General features: G+C 44.2%; 1 protein-coding gene across 1 annotated transcript in view; it reads right to left on the reverse strand.

Moving 5' to 3' along the window:
• Nucleotides 1–25,170, reverse strand: part of LOC125443768 (neural-cadherin-like) — a 109,001-nt gene that overhangs the window by 30,821 nt on the left and 53,010 nt on the right. The window contains exons 12-24 of the mRNA XM_048516077.1: nt 24,420–24,587; nt 23,228–23,477; nt 22,196–22,323; nt 20,834–21,020; nt 18,871–19,014; nt 15,763–16,046; nt 13,524–15,138; nt 11,945–12,038; nt 8,515–8,699; nt 6,450–6,679; nt 3,963–4,240; nt 3,598–3,812; nt 626–753 (exon numbers count right to left, since the gene is read on the reverse strand). Coding sequence (XP_048372034.1) covers nt 626–753; nt 3,598–3,812; nt 3,963–4,240; nt 6,450–6,679; nt 8,515–8,699; nt 11,945–12,038; nt 13,524–15,138; nt 15,763–16,046; nt 18,871–19,014; nt 20,834–21,020; nt 22,196–22,323; nt 23,228–23,477; nt 24,420–24,587 — 3,906 coding nt within the window. The remainder of the gene's footprint in view (nt 1–625; nt 754–3,597; nt 3,813–3,962; nt 4,241–6,449; nt 6,680–8,514; nt 8,700–11,944; nt 12,039–13,523; nt 15,139–15,762; nt 16,047–18,870; nt 19,015–20,833; nt 21,021–22,195; nt 22,324–23,227; nt 23,478–24,419; nt 24,588–25,170) is intronic.

Here is a 25,170-nt window from a genome sequence, read left to right on the forward strand (position 1 = left end):
AGCAGACAATAGCCCTGTTCAGAAATTACAGTGAACATACACACAATCTGTGTAAAGGTTACACTTAACTTTTCTTTATACATGCATTAAGCCTCATGTTACATTCAACACATTAACATCCAATTGAAACTGCACATTTTTCCAGGTACTAGTCCCTTGGATTCAAACTGTGAGAAAAGACATTCCTCTAAACATCAGGAAGAACTTCCTGACACAATAAGGGCTGCCATACAGTGGAATACACTCAAAGTGTGATGGAGTCTCCTTCTTCAGAGGTTTTTAAACAGAGGCTGAAAGGCCATCTGTCAAGAGTTTTTGATTGTGTGTTCCTACATGGCAGAGGTTGGACTGGAAGGCACCTTGTGGTCTCTTCTAACTCTATAATTCTGTGAGATACAACTCTGGCCTACTAATCCTTAACAGATACCAGGTTTGTCAACAGCACAAACAGCAGTTTGTGATAAGCATACTCATGCTCACCATCACCATATTCAATTCTTGGGCCAGACACAAACTCTCAGCCACCTCTTTTTCTTCCCAATACTAACACGCAAAGCATAACACAACAGAACAAAAAAACCCCAAGTGTAATAAAAACCATGACTTGTCTTCTGGGGCAACAGACCTGCCTGCTGCTTCTCACTTCGAGGCGATGCCATTTTCTGTCCGTAACATTCACATAGCTAGGCAAATGCAGCTCTACTGGGCCCAAGCCATAGTTTAGTTTTAGAACAGGAATGCCACTGGAAAGTTCTAAAATAATGAAGAAAGAAAAAGCAGAATTAGGCAGATCAAGAGAGGGATAAGTCAGAGCTCCATGTGTCCAGGGTAACACCGATTTCCACTTGAGGGTCAGACCTGAATAGCCAGGGATAGTGGAGGTTTTGTGCCTCTAGGCGCAGAACAGGGATCACTGGGGGAGTGTAATGGAGGGAGGTAGTTGTGAATGTCCCTCATTGAGCAGGGGATTGCAGTTAGGTAGCACTCATGTAAAAGAGTAGCCACAGCAAGATGTCTTATACTTGGCTTCAGAGACAGCAACTGACTCAGCTGTTTCCAACTATCAGCTCACTCAAAGAGATATTGATGGTGGTGACACTCCCTGGAGCCAAGTCTGGAGAAACCTGCTTCTAGCACTTTCCAGCTTGAACGGCGCACTCCAGCCCTCACAACAGATTAAGGAAGCAAAAAACCGTGAGCCTCTTCTGTTCTCCGTTTTGCCCTTCAAGCTGCCGTTAGGGACTCTTCTTGGACTCATTCACTAAGCCCAAGATGCTCAAGTCACACTAATGAAGCTGTTCCTGTTCCCCGTTAAAACCCCACAAAGGTCTCCTTTAAGGTGAAGGCAGGAGACCTTAAGGAGCTTGAGTGAAAGTTCACCTCTAAAGACGCCCTTACTCTGGTGTCCCCAAAAGTAAATTCGAACTACTGCCACTCAATTCTTTAAGCTGCGACAACAACAAAAAATTCAACAAGCAACCGTGGAAGATATTGCCAGTGGAGATAATGAAGCCCGCAAGCACAGACTGCTCTTGGATTACAACACATCTCCAGGCTACAGAGATCAGTTCCCATGGAGAAAATGGACGCTTTGGAGGGTGGGTTCTGTGACACGGTACCCCAGTGAGGTCCCTGTCTTCATCAGGCTCCATCCCCAAATCTCCAGGCATTTCTTAACCTAGATTCGGCAACCCTAATTCCGTTTCCCACCTGTGACCAGGGGGACCTGGCAACCCTACGTAGAGTTTATCAATGGTTATTAAATTTATCAATGGTTTATCAAAGGTTACTAAATGGTGAGTAAAGGGAACTTCCACATCCAAAGTCAGTAAACTTCTAAACCCCAGTGCTAGGAGGCAACATCAGGGGAGGCAGGTTTTTCACCAGAAGTGACATCACATAATTCTTATTTCACTTCCTGTAGAACGGGACCGGGGGCACCAGCAGAGAAGGTCCTTCTACCAGTCACTGCTGGCGAGACCAAATTTCCTGTACAAAGCCTTCACTAGTTGGTCTGAAAACTCAGACAGGGGGTGATTTGAATTCGTATAAAACGAAATTTCATCACAACCTGCATATTTTATATCACAATGCACTGGAACCAAGAGGAAGCACTAAGTTCTCATTTGATTTCTCACATATTAATATAGCGGAATCACACTGAATTCAGCAACTCATAAAATAGTTCTTTTTTTTTCTTTTTTGAATGCACTTTTGGTAAGTGGTGGGGGAAGAAAGCCTGCGGAGAGAAAAGCTTTTTAGGAGACGACTTTCTGTTTTCACTGAGCCACATAAAAATAACTTGCAAGTAGGACTTCATTAATCATGTAATACCTGCCTCCAAAGTATTTGAAAATCTTGAAGCAATAGATACTTCCCAGTGGGATCCGTTTCACAGAACTGCCTGCTTTGTTTTCTCTTTGATTATACCAGCTCTGGGAAGGACTCGAGATGCTCCAACTGGAACGTACCAAAGCTACCCACCAAGAATACGATTCACGTTTGCTTATTTTTTTTTAATCACTAGCACAACAGTGAGAACAATGACCTACCCCCTGGTAACAGTCCAGGCTAACAGTGCCCAATTGGGCACCGAGAGAAATCCAAACTCTGTATCAAGGAAATCATGATAACAAGTGCCCATTATGCAAAGCCAAGGCTGAAGAATGCAAATTTATCACCACTTTTATTTAGCTCTTCAGAAACAGCCCAAGAGAATGAGAACGGATAAAAACAAAATGTAATTATGTGGAACTTACACAACATGGGTTTTGCAGAGAAAACTTCAACACAGAGCGAGCCTTTGGAAAACTGAAAATCCCAGCTATAGACACCGAATGGAATGAACTCAGCTAAAGTCACTCATGACAACAAGAAATGCTAGACATTTCCTCTATTTCTCCCATTCTTAATGCGGAAGCTGATGTTCTGAGTAATGTATGCATGTCGCTCTGCGCAGGGATCACGCTAATCTTTCTGTATCGTTCCAATTTTAGTATATCCGCCACTGAATATATACTCTATATTGTAAGGGCCTGAGGCTATACAATAAAATCTTTGGATATGGTTTGACGGTTGGAGTCGTGTATGATAGTTTCCCAATCGTCCAGCTCTTTCAAAAAAATCCAGATAAGCAGGGGAATAGTGCAGAGCTACCAAGCTCCGAGATTTGGTTCTGGCACCCTGTCTGCTTTCACCGTAGAGCAGGGGCGGACCGCCCAGGGGGACATAAGGGGTCCAATATCCCTGGGCTGTGGCCATTTAGTCATGTGGGGGGCAGAAAATCACCCCCCACACCACCAGAAAAAAAACATTTGGTCGTGGTGGGAGAGGGCGGCCGCCCATACAGGTGAGGGGGGCAGAAAACTCAGATTTTGCCCAGGGCTACATTTTCCTTAGATACATCTCTGCCATAGAGGGGATCAGTGTTGGTACAAAAATCCTGATAACATGACATCATGAGCAGCAATACTTGCTTGCCTAAATATGCTCAATAGTTACAATAATAGACAACCTCCTTTGGCTTACCACCATTTCCCCCTATCCTCCACCCCATAAAAAAGTTGGTAATATCATGTCCAGTATACTATATAATACCTATTGCAATGAAGTTCTCTGAATTCCCAGGGCCTGTCTCTGACAAAGGACCATTGTATAGCAAAAGCCCATTTGGAACATCGGTAATGAACTCCAGGGAGAGGAGGCTCTCAAAACAAGGCCGGATGGGACGGAACCACGCGTAGCCATTTCCATGGAAACTGTGCTTAGTCTGCTGGCAATCTACTCCATGAAATGAAGTCAAACACTGACACCTAAAACAAAACACGAGAAAGAACAAAACAGCATTGAAACTACCTCTTAGACGCAATGCAAACTGAAACTCTAAAGAGAGGACAGTGTATCACTAACTGCGCCATGCAAACAGATGTTGGCATACAAGCACTTAGAGAAAGGTTTCTCACCTGTAACCATGCAGCATGTCAATGCAAGTCCCTCCATTGAGACAAGGGTTGCGGGCATAGGAGTTACATGACCGATGGATCCTGTCCCTGGCTGTGCACGTGCAGATAGCATTGACGCTGGTCGTTATGGAGACAAGTGAGACACTTCCTGTGTCCGTCACTGTGGAGATGTCACTCACCGTGATGTAGTTGGCACAGCCGCCGCTCCCGCCACAGTCTGTCTTGTGGCACTCATCCACATCTATCTGAGAAACGTTGACTCCTAAAGCCAACTGGACCTGGAGGGAAAATGCAGTTGGGTAAAGCAACCCGAAACTTCCTTAGCGAAGAACTTTCCGCTTCCCAGACAGTTGCCTTTATCGGTAAGTTCTCATTAATGCTGAGGTTCATTAGGTTAAGGTAGTCCCCTCTACAAGCACCAGATCATTACTGACCCATGGAGTGATGTCACATCATGACGTTTACTAGGCAGACTATGTGGTTTGCCACTTCCTTCCCTAGCCATCTATTACACCAAGTAATACCAGGGAGCAGCAGTGGCGTAGTGGCTAAGAGCAGAGGCAAAGAGCAGGTGCACTCTGATCTGGAGGAACCAGGTTTGATTCCCAGCTCTGCCACTTGAGTTGTGGAGGCTTATCTAAGGAATTCAGATTAGCCTGCACACTCTCACACACGCTAGCTGGGTGACCTTGGGCTAGTCACAGTTCTTCTGAGCTCTCTCAGCCCCACCCACCTCACAGGATGTTTGTTGTGAGGGGGGAAGGGCAAGGAGATTGTAAGCCCCTTTGAGCCTCCTACAGGAGAGAAAGGGGGGATATAAATCCAAACTCTTCTTCTTCTTCTTCTACCATGAGTAATACAACTGCTCATTTTATATCTTACCCAGGGTTTTTTTGGTTGTGGAACAGGGGAGAGCATAAGAAAAGCCATGTTGGATCAGAACAAGTCCGGCATTCTGTGCACATGGTGGCCAACCAGCTGCTTCTAGGAAGCCCAAAAGCAGGAAGACCATGACAGCATCCTCCCGCCTCGGTTCCCCAGCAACTAACTTAAAGAAGCACACAGCCTCTGGCATGGGAGGAAGTAGATAACCATCACGACTAGGAGACATTTTAACTAGTATGCAAAAAAAACAATCCCAACATAGCTCTCTTCATTTAGAATTCTGCACGGTTAACCATAAACCTATATTTCCACCGGGCGAAAAAATGTCTAATTATATTCAAAAAGAGTGCAAAGATTAATGATGCGACAGTAACCGCTTGCAACGGAATGGTCTTCCTAGACTGGAAAAAATCCCTTTGGGAATGATTGGTGTGGTGTAATGATAGCACAATATCCAATGATGTATGGAAGCCACCCACAACAGCAAAATCAGATGCCATCATTTCCAGTAGCATCGCAGGAAGGCGGAAAAAAGGGGCACAGCTGTATTGGATTGTGTGAAATCCCAAAAGGAGAATAAAATCAGTGCATTTTATAGGGACCAAAAGTGCACCAAGTTGACAGGCTGAACACAGTTTTGCATCTATCTGGTTAGTCCAAATAATATCCCATAGCTGCCACCACTATGTGCGAAGGCAGGGGATCATAAGGGGTAAAATCTCCCATATCTCCCTTCTAGCCTATCATCCTTTAGATAGGATTGTGTTGGAAAGGTACTAGATAGAGTACTATAACTGTGCAATCCAAAGGGGCGGAGGGCTGAAGCCACATTGAAAGCAGCGGAAGGGCTGTGCTGTGCCAATGTCACCAGCATTGTGCAAAGTGGCATGGATGCCTGTGCAGAGGTATTTAACTTGGCAGGGGGGCGCCACAGCAGCAGAACACAGATGTTTCTTCCCACGCCATCACTTCTACATTGCAGGAGGCAATGCTTTTTTGGGTCCCTGCCTTCCTGTGAAGACTGCCCCCAGGGCCAAGTTATGGCCCATTCTCCCTGTGTGGCTGCGCAGATAAGAGCCAGCGGCTGCGATTCTCTCGTTTGATCGCAACACCCAAATGCACCTCACAGCCACGGCCATTCACTCAACTGTGGTTGTGAGGTACATTAAAATAAAAGAATCGCTGAAAACACAATTCTCAAAAAACCTGCCCTGTGGCCAATGGCACGGGTGAAGGGCAGATTAGACCCGTGTTAGGGACGGGAACCGTGTGAAGTTCCCACCTAACACGGGTTTTATCCTGCCCCTCACCCATATTTATTGGCCCATGCGGAAAGGGCCTCAGACCCAGAGTCTATAAGCAAAACATACTGAAGTCAAGCCATGCTACTCAACCTTCTTGACTCAAATAACTGTCTCAGGAAAAAAGGGAAAAAACGGCACAAACTCTATTTCCTGTTTCACAAGACTGCAATTCACAAAAGACCTCCTCGAATTCTAAATAATCTCCAGATAAAATCAGTTGCATTTTGCTCTTGTAAAAAATTTCCCCACACAACCAATATCACACCAACCCAGGTTGACAGCAAGAGTGAGTCCTCACCTTATTTTTGAAAGCTGCTACCTGACCGTGCAATTTCTCTGGCCTGTAATAGGAAGAGCCATTGACAACCGCAAACCTCACATCTGTCTGTCTCCCATCCACATTCATCACACTGAAGACAAGGACGTTGTCATGAGGGACCGAGAGGATTCCGGCTAGCAGGTCCTTCAACTTGTCAAGTCGGCTTTCTTCAGGCTCATCTTTCCTGATGAACTCTTCAGCAGTCATGTCTAGTGGGGAGAAATATTGTAAGTGAAAAATCAATGATCGCTGTGGACGTCTTGAGGACCATTCAATTAACTGCTTTCATTCAAACTTGGCAAAAGGGGCCATTTCACACTTTCATGGCATTTTGGTTGTGGACAGTGCTGTCAAGTCATGGCTGAGGTATGCTGACCTTGCAGGATTTTCAAGGCAAGGGACATTCGGAGGTGGTTCGCCACTGCCTGCCTCTGCATAGCAACCGCAGACTTTCTTGGTGGTCTCCCTTCCAAGTATTAACCAGGGCTGACCCTGCTTAGCTTCTTAAAGCTCTGATTAAATTAGGCTATCCTGGGCTACTCCATTTCACCACCAACAATATACTCTGCAAACGGCAATGGCCAACTGGGATGACTCCAGTTGGGGAGAAGAGTGGCTGGGAAAGATGCCCTACAGAGGCTAATCCTCCACAAAGCATACCACCCTCTCGGGTCCGTATGTATAGAAAACCTCTTCTGAGGGAGAACTGGCATACCTCTTCTCCATAATTCCTTCAAGCCTCATCAACAGTGGCAAATATATGAAACATGACTTTTATTGAAGTATGAGGTTTCAGGAGCACAGCTCACCTCTTCAGATACATGAAAGTAATTCATACTCAGAAATATACTTATAAGAAGATTACTGAAGAGGGGTGTTGAAGCAGAGAATCAGTTCTACCATGAATCTTCCAAGTGTAACTTTGGGGCGGGGAGGTGTGAATTCTCTGATAAAGGTAAATATAGCCTGAAAGAGGTACGTTGTCTGCCCACTGAATACCACCCCCAACAAGAAACAGAAGGCCCATCAACGCTGCAAAAGCCTCTGGGGAAATCTTCCTTCCCTTGTGGGAGAGGAAGAGCGAAGAGTCTCTGGTAGGTGATGGATCCTCTCACAGTGAGCAGACTTGGGCAGATTCACCACCATGCCAACACCTGACGCTAGCCTAGACCGGTCATTCCTGGTTCCCTCTCAAGCATCCCTATCACTTGCTTGCAAACATGGTCCCATTCGCCTGATACTCTATTTTTTTGGTGTAAACTTTACATAATCATAGGCTCATTCCACACATGCAGAATAATGCACTTTCAAACTGCTTTCAGTGCTCTTTGAAGCTGTGCGGAATAGCAAAATCCACTTGCAAATAGTTGTGAAAGTGGTTTGAAAACACATTATTTTGTGTGTGCGGAAGGGGCCCTAGGCATAAACCTTTTAAAAAATGTGTGAAATGGCTCAAGAACACCAGAAAACCACATCCATGAAATGTTCCAATAACGTTGAGGAGACCTGAGTCCATGAAACAGCTTTCAGCTGCAAATCACAGAAACAAGGTATCTTAAGACTATCTTAAACATTTCATTTTTAAAAAGGGGGTTTGCAAAGTGCACAGCTACAACGCTAAAGAAAAGGCATAGGCAAATCCTGCTAAGTGTTTGGAATTAAAAGGAATGATGAATAAGTCTTCTGGGAGTAAAAAGCAGAAGGTGGTGTGCTCAGCCCAAATGGACTCCTGAGTTGAAGCCTTCCTCCTTGTACACATTGTACACGAGCAGAGAGATCCTATCGCTGCAGAAACACTGCTTCCCGTTTGCTCTCCCTTATTCTCACACCATATTCCTATTCAGACCATGACTATAAAAACCGCTAACTGTTATATATTCAGCGAAAACAAAACTCCCACACTGGAAAAAGGACAACCAGGCAATTTAAGGAAATCTATGGCGAAAAGCGTGGCTGCGTAGTTCGGCCTCTTGTTAATATCTCTTAAATACATGAGTTTTCCAAGAACAGCAGCGATCGAGCAGAACTAATGGACGAAACTAACCTGCCAGGCGTACTGTCGCTGAATTCTGAATGGCTTCGTTTCCCAGCTCTTTGACATGTATCTGCACAGTTGCCATAACGTCGGGCCAGACTCCATCTGACACCCTGATTTTCATCTCATATGTTCCCTGAGGAGCATTATCCACCATTACCAGAGAACCAGTCCTTTGATTCAGCCTGAAAGATCTAGAAGCGTAATACACACACACACACACGCACACAGACACACACACACCGAATCAATAAAAGCCTCATGAACTGAATGTTTCACCTCAATAATAGAGGTTATATTTCAGCACATGTCAAATCTTTTTGCTAAAACGTCTTAGATAATATTCTTGAGAGCCGGGGTGCTATAATGGTTCTCATGTCGGATTAAGGTCTGGGTTCAAAAAGCCACACTTCCATGAGGATCACTGGGTGACCACGGAAGAGTCGCTCTCTCACACAGCCTAGCCAATTTCACAGAGCTGTTTTGAGGACAAGATGAGAGAGATCTGGGCACACTGCACTTTAAGCTCCTCAGAAGAAAGGTGGGATTAAAATGCACTAGACTGACAAAGCATTTTTTCAGCCAAAAATCTCATTAACATTAAAATGGAAAGAGATGCTCTTTGCAGTCTACTTTTGAAGAAGAGTTAGTTTTTATACCCTGCTTTTCTCAACCTTTAAAGAGTCTCAAAGTGGCTTACAATCGCTTTCCCTTCTCCTCCCCAAAAACAGACACTTTGAGGCTTTCCCCACTACAGAAAGGAGCTAAGGTCGACTCGGTTCCCTTCAGTGGAGGGCGATTCCAGGCTGTCCCCACAGCAACTGAGTTGGCCCCCTGGAACCGAGCTAAGTGGGCGGGATCATCTTGGTGCCTGTTTCGCTCCTTGATCGTGATTGGCACTTGTGTTACAGTGGGAAGCGGGAGCGTTCTTTTTTTTCTTTTTTTACAGTTTTTACAGTTTTACAGTTTACAGTTTACATGCGCTTTCTGCCTGCCACAACTCTCCCATTCTGCGCATGCCACAAAAGCGGCTTGTGATTGGTTGAACGGATGAGGTGTCATTTCGATGCTTCCCCACTTCTAAGCGGTATTGACCTTGTTCCGGCAGAAAAGTGTAGTTCACAACTGCGACAAGGATGTCACAGTTCTGAGGGGGGGAACTGAGACAAAACAATATTGAGCTCGGTGGCAGCGGGGATTCACTGAGAGGAACTTAGGTAGAAACCAGTTCAACTCTGTCAGTGGGGAAAGCCCCTTTGTGAGGTTGGTGGGCCTGAGAGAGTTCTGAGAGAAATGTGACTAGCCCAAGGTCATCCAGCAGGCTTCAGGTGGAGGAACAGGGAATTGAACCTGGTTCACCAGATTTGAGTCTGCCAGTCATGTAGAGGAGTGGGTAATCAAACCCAATTCTCTAGATTAGAGTCCGCTGCCCTTACCACTACATCATCCTGGCTCTGTTCCCATTTTTTCTCCACAGTTAAGGGCCAACTAGTATCATTAAGAGAAATTCCCTGAATTGCTCTTTACTTAATTTCTCCCTAAAATCCAACAACCTATCCCCCCCCTTTCTTTTCTTTTCCTCTTTTTAGGAATTTGAAGTCGTTTCTAATCAATTCCATTTTGATCTAAGAGAAATTGAAAAAAAGAGAGGCAGGAAAGAAAGTTCTGCACAATTTTAGAATTTTAGTCTGTAGATGGTTTGAGGCAGGCAGAATCTTCCCAAACCTTCCTATCACCCTGCCTGTGCCTCACACAGTACGTGACAGAAAACAACGGCAAGGGCTGAAATTACAAAAGGGTGAATTGATCTCTCTTCAAAGAGAAATGAAAGAATAATGCTTCTTCTAAAAGTAGGGTGGGAATCAATAGTTATACATAAAAAGGGAATTTCAGAAAAAGACATCCCTTCCCTATAACAATGCTAGGGCCAACTCTCGTGTTTTCTCAGGTAGGATCACTACCATGGAAGAAAAGAGGTTATATCCTCATGAATCCTGGTGGGATATACAGGAATAATGTATCTGGTATCTTATATGATGTTCTTCACTGGAAAAGCCACAACAAATTTTGAACGCCCTCAAATATAACACAACCACCTTCACCATGTTCTGCTCACGTACATCCAGTTATTCCTGATTGTATTTGAGTGACAGTAGCCTCAGGGTTTATGCAACAACTGTGCCTGCCACAAGGACATGGTGTGATGTTGCCTGACCACAGCAAAGACTCAAAAGTTCAAAAAGACAGGCAAATCACCCTGGACTTGGTTTCAAACCATGCTTCAACAGGAGTTATTTTATTAAAACAACAAAACTTAACAAAAAACTTTTTCATTCCGAGCTCAATCATGAAAAACACATTTGTGCCGTTAACATCTATGCCTATATTTCTTGATTAGACCACAGCAGAGTCCCCATTCCTGATGACCTAATGGGTACTAGTGGAATTTTGAGAACAGGAAGTTTGGGACCAATCAAAATGGCTGCCAGAGGTGCTGGGTGTAATCACAAAGATGCTGGGTGGTTCCAAGCGGAGCACTGAACCACTGAGCCAGATGTCTGCAAATGGGGGCTGCCTAAAGACATGAAGGTGATGCTTCCTGGAGTATTCTGTAGCTCTCACTTCTCCAGAGAGACAAAACAAAAGCCAAAAGTAGCTCTCTGTTTTGATAAGGAGATGCTTGGGGGAAGAAGCACACGGTCACTAAGGCCCCTTCTGCACCTGCAGAATAATGCACTTTCAATCTGCTTTCACAATTGTTTGCAAGTGGATTTTGCTATTTCACACAGTAAAATCCAGCTGCAAAGTGCACTGAAAGTGGATTGAAAGTGCATTATTATGCATTTGTGGAAGGGGCCTAAGAAACACACCAGCAGGAAACACACCAGCAGGAACACATTGGGGATCGCTGTGCAATGGCTCCCCAACGCATGCATTCAAATGCTTAAGGACAACTGTCCATCACATCACTTTACCAACAGGAAACACCACAGGTGTCAAACTCGCAACCCTCCAGATGTTATGGACTACAGTTCCCATAATCCCCTGCCAGCATGATGGGAAGTGTAGTCCATAACATCTGGAGGGCTGCGAATTTGACACCTATGGGAAACACCATGGCACTCATATAAAATGCAAGGCCCCTGTGTTACTGGTATCCTATGTCAGTCTCACTTCACAGTCTTGGTAGCAACAAGCTTAGACATTCAACTTCACCCCCAAGGGATCGTCGGCAAACAATAATAATATGTTTGTGGCAGCATAACAATGGATCACAAGCATTCCCAACCAACAACAAATGCAAAATGGAAGTTTAGGAGACCATGCAAAACAATAACCCCAGCTTTACGCATCTACCACACACACAGAAGCATAAGAAAATAATTACAGCAGCATAAATATTAAATATTACTGAGCTTGACACAAATACAATCCTCACTTGTGCATTTTTCCTTCGCAGACGAATGTTTTATTGTCCCAGTCATCCGGGTCCGGCGCAAACACTTCCCCGAGCACAGTTGTTGACCATTTTCCTGTTGAGATAAATTATAATAAATCTGCATTAATTTTTCCCCCACCCCTCAACGAACTTTCTATTCCCCAGCATTTATTGCCGCATTTGATCATTTTTATTGCTGCCTGGCTTTCAGGAAGGTTATGATCCAAAACATTTCAAGTAATGCAATAGCGTGGAGTCTGATCTTTCATGTAAGCGCGGCAACAAGGTTAGACTACAAATGTGACTTGATGGGACAGAACAAACTCCCCTTTAGAATATAGCAGTGGTGGTGAACCTATGGCACGCGTGCCAGAGGTGGCACTCAGAGCCCTCTCTGTGGACACGCGCACACATAGTTTGTCATGTAGGGGGAGCAAAAAATCACACACACACCCCACAGACACATATCTAGGCTGGCCTTGCTTCTGAGTAAACCCTCCTAAGGTCATGATTCACCCATTTGAAGCTTTGCATGGTTGCTTCACCAAACTTTCTCCCAAGTAACGCACGCCTCGGAGATAACCGTTTTTTCTAAACTGAAACCTCAGTATTCAGGTTAAATTGCCATGTTGGCACTTTGCAATAAATAAGTGGGTTTAGGGTTGCAATTTGGGCACTCGGTCTCGAAAAGGTTCGCCATCACTGGAATATAGAGTTCTGTACCAAGTTAACCCAAACTGCATATTGAATGAATGCAGAAATAAAACATTATTATTATTATTATCATTATGTGAAATCACAGCTGCCTGATTTTCTGCCAACATTGGCCTTCGCATGTATCAGGCTCTTCCCAAGAGCCTAGGATGCTGTTATGTAATATTATTATTATCATTGTTGTTTTGTTATCATCATAAGAACATAAGAACATAAGAACAAGCCAGCTGGATCAGACCAAAGTCCATCTAGTCCAGCTCTCTGCTACTCGCAGTGGCCCACCAGGTGCCTTTGGGAGCTCACATGTAGGATGTGAACGCAATGGCCTTCTGCGGCTACATGAGCCTAATATCTAGTCTCTCATCATCTACATGAGCCTAATATCTAGTCTCTCCTTTGGGTAAGTGCCCATCTCAGTTCTGGGACTGAGGCTGCTTTTACACAGAGGTTTTGCTGTGCTTGGCATCTAAATCAAAACAAGGGTTTTGTGGTGCCTCCACACAATGTTGTCCCTAATCATCCTATTTCTGTGTATCTTGTGGTTCCCCCCCCCCTTTACCACCATATTCTCAAAACCTGGTTTGGTACAATGTATGGTCCTTTGGCAAAGATCACAGCCAGAATGTTGAAAAGGTGAGTGGATAAAAAGGTGCCCGGTGCCCATTTCTATACATCCTATCCACATCAGACTGATTTTCAATCTCTTACTTCTTCCGTAGTCACCACACCACTGCCACCCTGCACCACCAAAAGACTTTTGGGGGCTTTGCAGAGTGGTCTTCCGGATCCTAGTCTGACACTCAGACCACTACACCACACTGTCCCTCTATAATTCTAATACACCCAGCATCTACCCCATGCCTACCTTGGTGTATGTAAACAAATATTTCCTTATGGCCGGCTTCATGACTATTATCATTCTCATCACCGATAGTGACAGCCAGAGTGTTTGTGGAGCTCATTGATGGATTCCCACTATCAGTTACAATGATGGGCAGATAGAAAACCTTCTGCTTCTCCCTGTCAAAGGACCTCAAAGCAGTAACCGTCGCGGTATTATTTCCATGGTCAGTAACAGAGAAATCCAAAGTGTGCTGATAATCTGGTGGCATGGAAAACATAAACGGTGGCCCATTATCGTCACTGTCTGGATCAAAAGCCCAAAGCAGGTTAGATGTAGGGGTCATATAAACCAGTTGAGGTCCAGGTGTATTTTCCCAGACCACAGGTGTGTACATCGCCTCAAACCCCGGGCCATTGTCATTAACATCAAGTAAGTCAATCGATATTGTAACACTTCCAGTTTGGGCAGGAAGACCCTCATCGGAGGCCTGTACGATTAAGCTATATCGCTGAGTAACCTCCCGATCCAATGCTTTTGCCACCGTCACATGACCTTCTTGGTCTACTGCAAACTGCCCAGCAAGATCGGAATCTGACTTGATGGAATACCGAATGTTCCCATTCAAACCTGAGTCCTCATCCATCGCTGCTACTGTGGCGATAGTGGTGCCCACAGGTATGTTTTCAAAGAAAGGGCTCAGCTGCACAAACTGAGAACTGAAAACAGGGCTGTGGTCATTACAGTCTTCAACGTTGATCAAACAAAAAGCGATACTGTAAAAATCCAGATCCTCCACCTTGACTGTGAGGTTATAATGTCTTTCATGGATCTGCTCGTAATCCAGACTCTTTTTCAGCCTAATCCTCGCACGCTGGTCTCCTTTATGGCTTTCAATGTAAAATTTCTGTTCTGGGTCTCCCCCGATAATACTGAATGTTAAGTCAGCGTTCTCCCCGCTGTCTTCATCAGCTGCCACCACTTCCAGAACCACCGAGTCGACAGCATTGGTTTCAGGGATTACGGCATGCCAGATGTCCTGTGTGAAACAGGGGATGTGATCATTTACATCAGCAACCCAGATGGTGGCAGTAGCTGTTCCAGCCAGTCCCCCTCCATCTTTGGCCTCAACACTAAGGAAGTACTTCTCGGCCTTCTCTCTGTCCAACGTTCCTCCTGCTACATAGATGTTGCCAGTTGCAGGGCTGATTTCAAACAAGTCCTCTTCAAGCTCGTTCTTCACATTTTCAATTATACGGTAAGTCAGAATTGCATTGAGACCAACATTAGAGTCATCCAGGTCTATGGCTGTCATCTCCATGACCAAAGTATTGTCAGGAGAATTCTCAAAGACACTCCCATTACAGTCGCCGGGCATACAAGAGAACGTCGGGGCATTATCGTTTATATCCCAGACATTTATCACCACATCTGCAAATCCAGTAAGGCCTTCTCCTCCTTCATCAGTCGCCAACACGACAAATCTCCAAAGGGCTCTCTCTTCCCGATCTAACACCTTCTGGGAATAGATGCTGCCCGAGTTCTCGTCTATTGCAAAGACTTCATCTGCGCCATATCCATGCAAGGAATACCTTATATCACCTCCATCCAAGCTACTATCAGGATCATTCGCGGCAACCTAGAGAGAAGGAAATTAAAAACAAAACAATCTGTAATCACAGTGTGCAAATATTCAGTGTATGGTCAACAATGTTGAGTTACAAGCAACTCATGATGACCCCACGAAGTTCCACCTCATGCTGTTTTCAAAGCAAGAGACGAGCAGAAGTGGTCTGCCATTGCCTTCCTCTGCATTTCAACAAAGGAACAGGTGCATATATTGAACTAAGGAGAGACAGACAACAGGTAGCATCTTTATGAAATGGTGACACTAGTATCTTTCACATCGGATCTGCCCTGGTCTTCCTTGGTGGTCTCCTGGCCAAGTACCAACCATGGCTGATCATGCTTAGCTTGCATGCTCCACCAACCTTCGGCCAGCCTATGCTATTCTGGCTGCTAGAAATAGATAGGTGGCCAAATTGACATGTCCCCTTGCGCCCCCCCCCCCCCGCACTAATGGGATGTTCCTTTGCTCTGTAATAACCTGTTGCGCCAAGGAAGCAACAAGAAGCACGGATACCCCCAATAAGTGTTGCTGCACTGGATCACGTTCAGTCTGTTTTTTTGGTGAGCATACCCAAATATACCTGAAGGACAAAGACTGGGAGACTGGTTTTTTGGTGAGCATACCCAAATATACCTGAAGGACAAAGACCGGGAGACCGTCTAGTTCCTCGATCACACTTCCATAATATTCACTGAGAGCAAACACAGGGGCTTCATCATTTTTGTTCACAATGTTAATGATCACAATGGCGTAATCCTCCCACTTCCCGTCGGAAGCCAAGAGGTGAAGTTCATACAGCTGCAACTCTTCGTAATCCAGTGGTCGGGCAATGAAGATGATGCCCGTTTCCGGTGTGATGTCAAACGCTCCACCAGCATTCCCAGCTGTTATCTGGTATCTTAATTTTGCGTTGGCTCCTGAAAACGCAACAGTGTTGTATGTAAGATCACAGTTATGTTCAGTCCTTAAGAGCATTCAAATCCAGTTTTCCCATCACTTGTAACAAAAAGGATCATTATTTTTTAAAATATATATTTTAATAAAAACATAATATAAAACCAGTTAAACCAACTAAAAGGTAAGAACTGAGAATTAAACTTAGCTTGAATACAATTCTAAATATATATAAAGAGCCAGTAAAATTATACAAATCATGTTCTAGAGGGCATATAATGTTCAATAACAATTATTATTGTACATTACATTTTTCAAAAATGATAAAATCTATTGAGTTATGAACTGTCCTTTTGCACAAATATGATGACGATGATGAAACCTTTAATGGCATATATATAAATTATACAATGGAAATTAAAATTGGCTGGTAAAAAAGTTAAAAAAAAACAAGCATCATGAGAGCTGGACTATTAAGCCACTGAATGGGGATTGAGTCTGCTAAGCACTTGGGAACGTTCAGTGATGACAACACACAAGAATCTAGCAGTTTGTTCGATGGTAACAGTTGAGTTGCTGTCTAACAAGGACAAAGTTTTGACAGCATCTGTAGTGTTGCCTAGATCAGCTAAGAGAGGATTAAGTAGTCTTTCCATCTCTACAGCATATAAAGGGCAATATAATAGAACATGACGGACGGTTTCTTCAAGAACAGGATTGCAGGTGCAAGATCTATCAGAGGATGGAAGATGGATTTGCACAAATATCATAATACTAACACCTACACATGCTAATCATTCTGTGTGTGTATGTGTGAGTGTGTGCGTGCGTGCGTGCGTGTATACATGTGTATTTGTGCGTATATGTATATATACTTTTATACACACACATTTCCACTATTCACATTTCATTTCATTGTTCCTTTTACATTCATGAATAATATGAAAAGGATCATTATTAATCATCAACATTATTGCTTCTAACCACCGAATCAATCATACCAATGAAATTCTATCCTTATTAACATCTGCTTACATTATTAAAGTCCCATTTCATCATCAAAGTTTTTTGGCAACTGCATTAATGAGATAATAAGAGCATGCCATTAGCACTGGGTCTTTTAAATAAAGCAGATGCTATATAAAAAGTAGAAAAGAATCTGATCCCTGCTTCCCACCAACATCCCAACTCCCTTGAAGTTTTTTGGCTAACCCATTCAGCTGACACACAATATTCACAAACATTCCAGCTGTTCCAGAGAAAGGTGCCACCAACAGAATGAGGCTTCAGTGAAGGAATCAGAAGAAGACCCTGAAATCTTCTAAAAACTCCCTAGTCCCAATGACCAAAAACTGCCCTTCGATGCTTTCCATGCCTTGGTATATAAGGTAGAAAAGCACTGTTCAAATTCCCTTATGGAGCAGATCTTGTGTCAAAGGGTATATGTTGTCTGTCCAAGACCCAGTGTAGCGTCATGGTTAAGAGCAGAAGACTCTAATCCAGAGAACTGGATTTGATTCCCAACTTCTCCACATGAAGCCTACTGGGTGACCAGTCACAATTCTCCCAGAACTCTTTCAGCGCCACCTACCTCACAAGGTGTCTGTTATGGGAAGGGGAAGGGGAGGCAATCGTAAAAGGCTTTGAGACCCCCTTAAAGGCAAAGAAACACGGGATATAAAAACCAACTCCTCAGATTCCAAAAAATCTACAGACCTCTACCTTAAAGACTAACAGATATTTGGTGGCAGAAACTTTTTCAAAATCTTCTCGGTTCTTGACACCATCTTGCAAAGCAGGCCCATATTAATATTACAGATATTGTCTAAAGCGACTTGTATCTTGTCTAAAGCGACTGTAAGCGTGTTGTTGGCCCTGTTGTTGGCGAGGTCCTCACTGTAGCACTCATGAGCACCATAGCGCACAATGACACCTTTCCTGGTACCTGTTCAGTGTTTCTAGAAAACACTTCTGAATGGCCACTGGAGATTTGATTGGATGTGCAGATTAAAATAATGTTTCAGTAGCAACTGCTGCCACAGTATTAGCTTTATTCTCTCTCTCCTATTTCCGGTGTATTTTGCTTAAATTACTCCTTTTGTCCCCCACATTCGGGTTTCCTCTGTGTGCATGTGTATGTCTCTGGCCCTTTTCGCACATGCAGAATAATGCACTTTTAATCCACTTTCAATGCACTTTGAAGCTGGATTTTACCATGCGGAATAGCAAAATCCACTTTCAAACAATTGTGAAAGTGGATTGAATGTGCATTATTCTGCATGTGCGGAAGGGGCCTCTGTCTCCCAAGGTGGCAACTATGGCTGGCTCTGCCTGTCGCAGTGGCCATTTTAAGGTTGCACCCACCACTGTGTCAGAACTCCAAAGGTGCCTACAGGCTTTAAAAGCTTGGAGGCCCCGGAACTAGGAACTTACAGACACATGACGAACACCCTTTCCACCCCACCAAATGTAGAGATTTGCTATGCGTATGCTCAAGAATCCTGCCCTCTCTAGCAATCACCTTCACTGCTCCACTTCCAGCTTTCTGCCCTCTTTTGAGAGAGATGCGCTGAATAACAAACGTGGCATAATTTCCCCTCCAAACTGAACTGTACCTAATGCACAGTCTTCCATAAATAGAGTTATTTGGCGTAAGTCTCGCAGGCCCTTTATAAAACTCCGAACCTGTCAAGTTCAGACAGAGCGAAGACTTTTTAAAAAATATCTATTGGAAAGACATACAAGACATTCTCCTTCCTGCTGCTTCTCAAATATATCTCCTCAGTCTTGAAAAAAATTAACTCATTAATATTTCACGTGCCGCTACAGGGAATTCCAGAGATTTACCTTCGTCTTCATCATTAGCACCAACGGTAATGACAGCTGATCCCACGTCTCGGTCTTCATCTATATTAACTTCGTAGATGCTCTGGGTGAAGACGGGCTTGTTGTCGTTCACGTCACTGATAAAAACACGCACGTAGGCCGTGTCTAGAGAGACGGGGGGCGGGGGGGGAAAAGAGAGTAAAACACTCAGCTGTGCTCTTTCTGTCAGCAACAATTCCTTAAACTGTCTAGCCGCACGTTAAATGAAGACGAATATCATAGAAGATACCGAAAAAACGAAAAACCCTTAGGGTTGCTGACGATTTATAATACCTACATTAGTCCAAAAAGGAAGAGGGGAAAAAACACTTGGGTATCAAATGACTGTCAGATCCAATTTGTTTAAGCAGATAACATGTGCGTTAACTGGCACCTATTATGACAATTGTATAGTCGTGCCTAGCTCTCCTGTCCTGGAGATGACAGCGTCCAATTTTAACGCCCCCTTTAAAAATGCAGCCAAGTCAAATTGCTAACCAGATTCTCTTAAGAGTCTTGATGTTCTCTGTAGATACAGATAAACCTTTAATGGGATAAGTTAGAAAGATTAGAATAACATGCAAAAATTAAAAGATAAAGCGCAAAGGAAATGAAGGCTGCTTGAAATCCTACAGCCTGAATGCTTGGACGAGGTTTTGGAATTATATGAAGATCTAACCAAAAAAAATCATCAAAAATTGCTCTTTTCTGCCTGTCCCCAAAACAACTAGATGTGTAAAAAATAAAGGCCCAGAATATGATGACATCTGCCATCTACTTAAACTGACCCTTCTTAGTATATATGCCAGGTACAGGAAAACAGGATGAAATGACCTATTACAGGAATACTTCTGCATTTGTTTAAATAATCAACAATCACAAAGACCTAAAAGATAACCTCCGGTAACAAGTGCCTTGCTGCTGAAAACAAATTGTGCCAGTTTGTTGTAAGAAAAAGCACAGTAATAAAGGGGATAGAGGGAAAAGAAAGAGGAAAAAAACCAATATTTACAGAGCTGCTTGGCTAATCTCTTTTGCCACCATCTTTTTTGAAGTGTGTACCCATACCAAGCACATTTGCACCTCGGTGTTTTCTTTAGCACAGTATCTTTGCTGATTGTGATGGTTTGAGCAGCTGCTCCCTCGTAATAGGTCATGCCGCTCACAAACCCTACACAGACACGATTCTGATAGCGTAAAAGTCTACGTATGGTGACAGACGGATTATAGAACAGTGTCTGCTTCCAGGCTTACTTAACCTTTGCATGTTGGGTATTTCACTGGAACAATGGCCTAGGTATATACAGATCAAGTCACAGAAGCCTGGACTGGAAAGGTAGTTCTCCTTCAAAATTAGAGGGGAAGTTGTCCAGATCAAACAGACTGAAGTGACATATGTTCATCAGTATTTGCCTACACTAAGCATAGAGCACATGGGCACATGAGGCTGCCTTCTGCGGAACCAGCCTCTTGATTCATCGACATCAACATCATTCATGAACATCAACATACTCAGACTGGCAGAAGTTCTCCAGGGTCTCAAGTTGAGACTTTTCATATCACCTACCACTGGTCCTTTTAATTGGTGATGCTGGGGCTTGAACCTGGGACCTTCTGTGTGCCAAGCAGATGCTTTGTTACTCAGCCACCAGCCCTTCCCAACATGGATGCAATCCCAATCTACTACAGTACACAGGCTCTACCCAGTTAAGAACTCTACCCAAAAAGGAATGTATTCGGCTGAGTCCAAAGAAAGGTCTGCAGGTGGTAACTTGAATGGTTCTTTACTACTACTGCTACTACCAGTCACTACTACTATTAGAGGGAAAGGGGTACAAATCAAACAGACTGAAGTTACACATGTTCAGTTTTATACCACTATCACTACCACTATTCTCACTACCACTACTATGGGCAAATAATGATCTCCAAAAGCTTTTCTTACCAGAATTTGGCTGCCCATGTTTTCCAGGACGAGCGGATTCCGAGCCGTCGGTTGATTTGACTTCTAAGAGATACGATGCTTTCTTTTCCCTATCAAACACAGAGGTAGTATAGATTGAACCCGTTTCAGGGTCCAAGCGGAAAAACGTATCATCCCTGCTGCGATCAGGTAGCAGACAATAAGTGATCTGAAAGATGAAGAGAGATGAGGTCTACAATGAATCCAGACTGCAGAGGGTGGGGGAGCGTTCCCACTGGGCTGGGTTGAAATGGGCAAAAAGTAACCAGGAAGCACACATACACGCCCACCAGCTCGAGATTTTCTGAACACTCCCTCCCAATCTCCCATCTGAAACACTGCCTTGTGTTCTACTGAAGAAATTATACCAAGTATATCTCCCCGCCCCTCTCTGCCTGGACCTGGATAGCCCTAGGCTAGTCAGATCACACCAGATCTCAGAAGCTAAGCAGGGTTGACCATGGTGAGTACTTGGATGGGCAACCTCCAAAGAAATCCAGGGTTGTGACCAGAGGTGGGATCCAGCAGGTTCTCACAGGTTCCCGAGAGTAGGTTACTAATTATTTCTGTGTGCCGAGAGGGGGTTACTAATTGGTGATTTTGCCACGTGATTTTTGTCTTAGTTGGCGCGCAGTGGTTGTAGTGGCGCGCAGAACTTGAAGCAGTCTAGCAGGAGGTGCACCGGCGTGAGTGGCAGCCTGCGCCTGCATGCATTCGTTTCCCACCCAAGGATCGGCGCAGCGGCTGCATCCTTGCCACAGCCCCGCCCAGCAATGCCCCCCCGGAATGCCCGGCCATGCCCCCGTCGTGCCCCGCCCACCCAATTTTTGGATCCCACCACTGGTTGTGACACGAAGGAAGGCCATGGCAAACCACCACTGAACCTCTCTTGCCTTGAAAATCCCACCATAAGTGGTCATCAAAGGTCAGCAGTGACTTGATGACACACACCGCAGCAGGTCTTGAGCCAAAGCTGGAATCTGCCAGCATGAATGAGTAGCTGCCAATGCTGACAGGGGAAGCAGGCTGGTGGCAGCACTTTCCCATTCATCCAGGTGGCAAAAAGATGGGAGGAGTTCCCATGGCAGCAAACAGCAAGACCCAAGGAAGAGGGAAGGCCTTGGATCCTTGCCTGATTCTTGCCCCTACTCAAAGGGGGAAAGGGCAGGTAGTAATGGCCTCTCCCAGGTCAAGGCAGCTTGACAGAGAGGTTTGCCACCTGCTAGCAGTCAGTTGAAGAGGGTAACCCTCAATGCCGTCTGTGATCGTAATTCTTAGCATTGCTATTCATTCACAGATGCCAAACATAAATTCAACACTATTCTTCTTCTTTTTTACGCCTACCTTGCCGTTTGGACCAAGGTCAAGGTCAGTGGCAGAGACTTGCAGGACTGAAGTTCCAATCTCTGCTCCTTCTGTGACCGAAGCTTCATATATGGAGGAGGTAAAGAAAGGGACGTTGTCATTGACATCTGGAAAAAAATGTTTTGAAAATTCAAACAAGTGGCCTACGTATTTAGTTCTTAACATGCTCGAATTTTGCTTTTCTAAAGTGATGCTGCTTTATCCAGAGGACTCCAGGCAGCTTATACCTTTAAAAATAATGATGCACATAATTAAGACATTTATCAGACATCCGATTATGCTCTTTGAGTGCAATGGATCCAGTTGGAGATCTCCTGCCATTTGCTATTTTGTAGATTTTTATGATGCCTCCAGTCAAATGGCAGCTTCAGAGGGTGAGCTCTATGGCATTTCATCTCCTCTGTGCTCCCTCCCCTCCCTAAAATCTGTCCTTGCCAGGCACCTAAAGTTTCCTGAACTTGTGGGCAACCCTTCCTTTTCCCTCCTGTAGAAACCAGTGGCCTTTGTTATTGCCTTAAGCTTCTGAGCAGTTTTCAAAGGCAGTCCCACATAGAGCAATCAAATCTGAATGTAATCACAGCATGGTTAATAGATGATTAAATCATGTCAATCAAGAAAGGACCACGTTGGAACACCACCAGAAGTTGGCTGAAGGAGGGGAAACCAACATGCCCTTCTCAAGAATGCAATACAATTGTTTTTTAAAAAATACTTAAAATGGGTTAAATTCTTCAGAAGGAAATCCAAAGTTCCGGATCAGCCAACAAAACAACTTCTCCACCTGCCCAGCAACAAAGAGACTGAGTCATACGAAGCCGAGTTCTACCCTTTCAAGATTATTAATGTCAATGGATATAGAAAGGCTTAACTGCTTTGGATGACACTATAATTATACCTGCTTGGACACTCAAGATTTTGGCAGGAAGAACTGGACTTGAGAGAATGAGGCTCTCGTGGGTCAGTAATGTGCTTCTAATTATGACACCTATCCATTGTAACAATGTCACCTACCTGTCAGATTGATGTAGACGGTTGCAAAAGATGCTAACGGTGCTGCGGCGACATTCTGAGCCCGAACTTTCAGCAGAAAGTTTTTCGTAGTTTCGTAATCCAAAGGTTCGGCTATGAGGATAGATGCAGAACCATCCTCTCTATTTGGAGTCAAGTAGAATCTGATGGGCATGTTGGCCTCTGGAACAAGGCCCTCTTCGAGATTGTAAGTGATACGTGGGTCGCCAAGGAGAGAGGTGGCTTTAATTGTCTGCGTGGTTCAAAATAGTCACAGAATCAGAATCTGAATCCACCATTTTTAAAAAATCATGTGCTAAAGCCCCCCCCCCCCCATGTCCCCCTTTCTCCTATGGATGCAACATTAACTCAGTATCATCAACCCTGAACAGCAACAGCTCTCTAAACAGGAGAAAGTGTGTATAGTGGTTAGAGCACCACACTAGGATCTGGGAAACCCTGGTTTGAGCTCCTTTTTTGCCACAGAAGCCCAGTGGGTGAGCTTGCACCAGCCGCACACTCTCAGCCTAACCTATCACACAGGTGCTGTGAGAATAAAAAAGAGGGAAAAGAAAGTCACAGTCCAGTTTGGGTCTCCTTTGGGAAGAGAGGCAGAGTATGAAAGAAGTAAATTAATTAAGCCATAAACCAATTCTTCAGTCTGGTTGTTGTGGGTTTTCCGGACTGTGTGGCCGTGGTCTGGTAGATCTTGTTCCTAACATTTCGCCTGCATCTGTGGCTGGTCTCTTCAGAGGTGCATCGCAGAGAGTAACAGACTTCTCTCTGTGATACACCTCTGAAGATGCTAGCCACAGATGCAGGCGAAAGGTTAGGAACAAGATCTACCAGACCACAGCCACACAGCCTGGAAAACCAACAACAACCAGTTGAATCCGGCCGTGAAAGCCTTCGACAATTCTTCAGCCTCTTTGAGAGTGAGATCCTTCAAGTTCAGGTACAAATCTCCGGCTGCACAAATACAAAAGACTGCTGCTCTAGCCATGCTGCTCACTGGGAGCTGATAGGGTTTACAGCTCCAATCAAGAGGATTTAAGTGCCAGGTCAAACCACAGGTTATCAGAAAGAAAATGTCTTTGTCCTGTCCCAAGGGCAGAAAACACAACAACTTTAGAACACAAGGAGGAAGTCAGTTAACTAGATCTAATTGTCTTTAAAACAAACAAACAAACCTTACCACAATAGAGACATCTCTTGTTGTGTTCTCTGGAATGACGATTTCATAAATGTCCTTTTCCCACTGAGGGGGCTGGTTTTTCGCACTGGTGACCGTAATTCTAACCTCAGCCTTACTGCTCCTGTTCCCACCATCTGTTGCTATAATTTCTTCAGTTATGAAAGATTTCTGAGTCGAGAGGAAAAGAACCACTTTATCAGACTAATTCTTAATGAAAAACATTTCTATCGCTACTTATATTATGGCTACGGGGCTTCTAACTTTTCCCATGTGCCTTTCAGCCTTTTTATTCTGGGACAGGTTCCTTTAGAGGAGGAATAAGACCAGATAACCAATCTCTTCTCCTTATGCGGGTGGAAAGTCCTCCCGTTATACAATCCTTGTGTTTGGAGCCTGAAGACTTTTGGAGCAGATGTGCTTACGATCTCTCTGCTGAAAAGTTGCACTGAGCTTTTTTGCCCATATCCACCAAGGAGGGAAGTAACAAAGTTAATTAACTGGAAGAACCCATCTCAGCAAAAAAAGGCTGAGAAGCATTATGTTTTAAAAACTGTTTTGCAAGTTAGTTAATTACTGAAGTTTAGAAGTCTGTCTCGTTTGGGAGAAGCAATTCTGGGCTGCATCAATAGGAGTATAGTGTCTAGATCAAGGGGAGGTAACAGTACCACTCTGTTCTGCATTGGTCAGACCTCGTCTTAGAATACTTTCTCTGGTTCTGGGCACCGCTATTCAAGAAGGATATTGACATGAT

The sequence above is a fragment of the Sphaerodactylus townsendi genome, linkage group LG14 (genome assembly GCF_021028975.2).
Source record: "Sphaerodactylus townsendi isolate TG3544 linkage group LG14, MPM_Stown_v2.3, whole genome shotgun sequence".
In the NCBI taxonomy this organism is placed as follows: domain Eukaryota; kingdom Metazoa; phylum Chordata; class Lepidosauria; order Squamata; family Sphaerodactylidae; genus Sphaerodactylus; species Sphaerodactylus townsendi.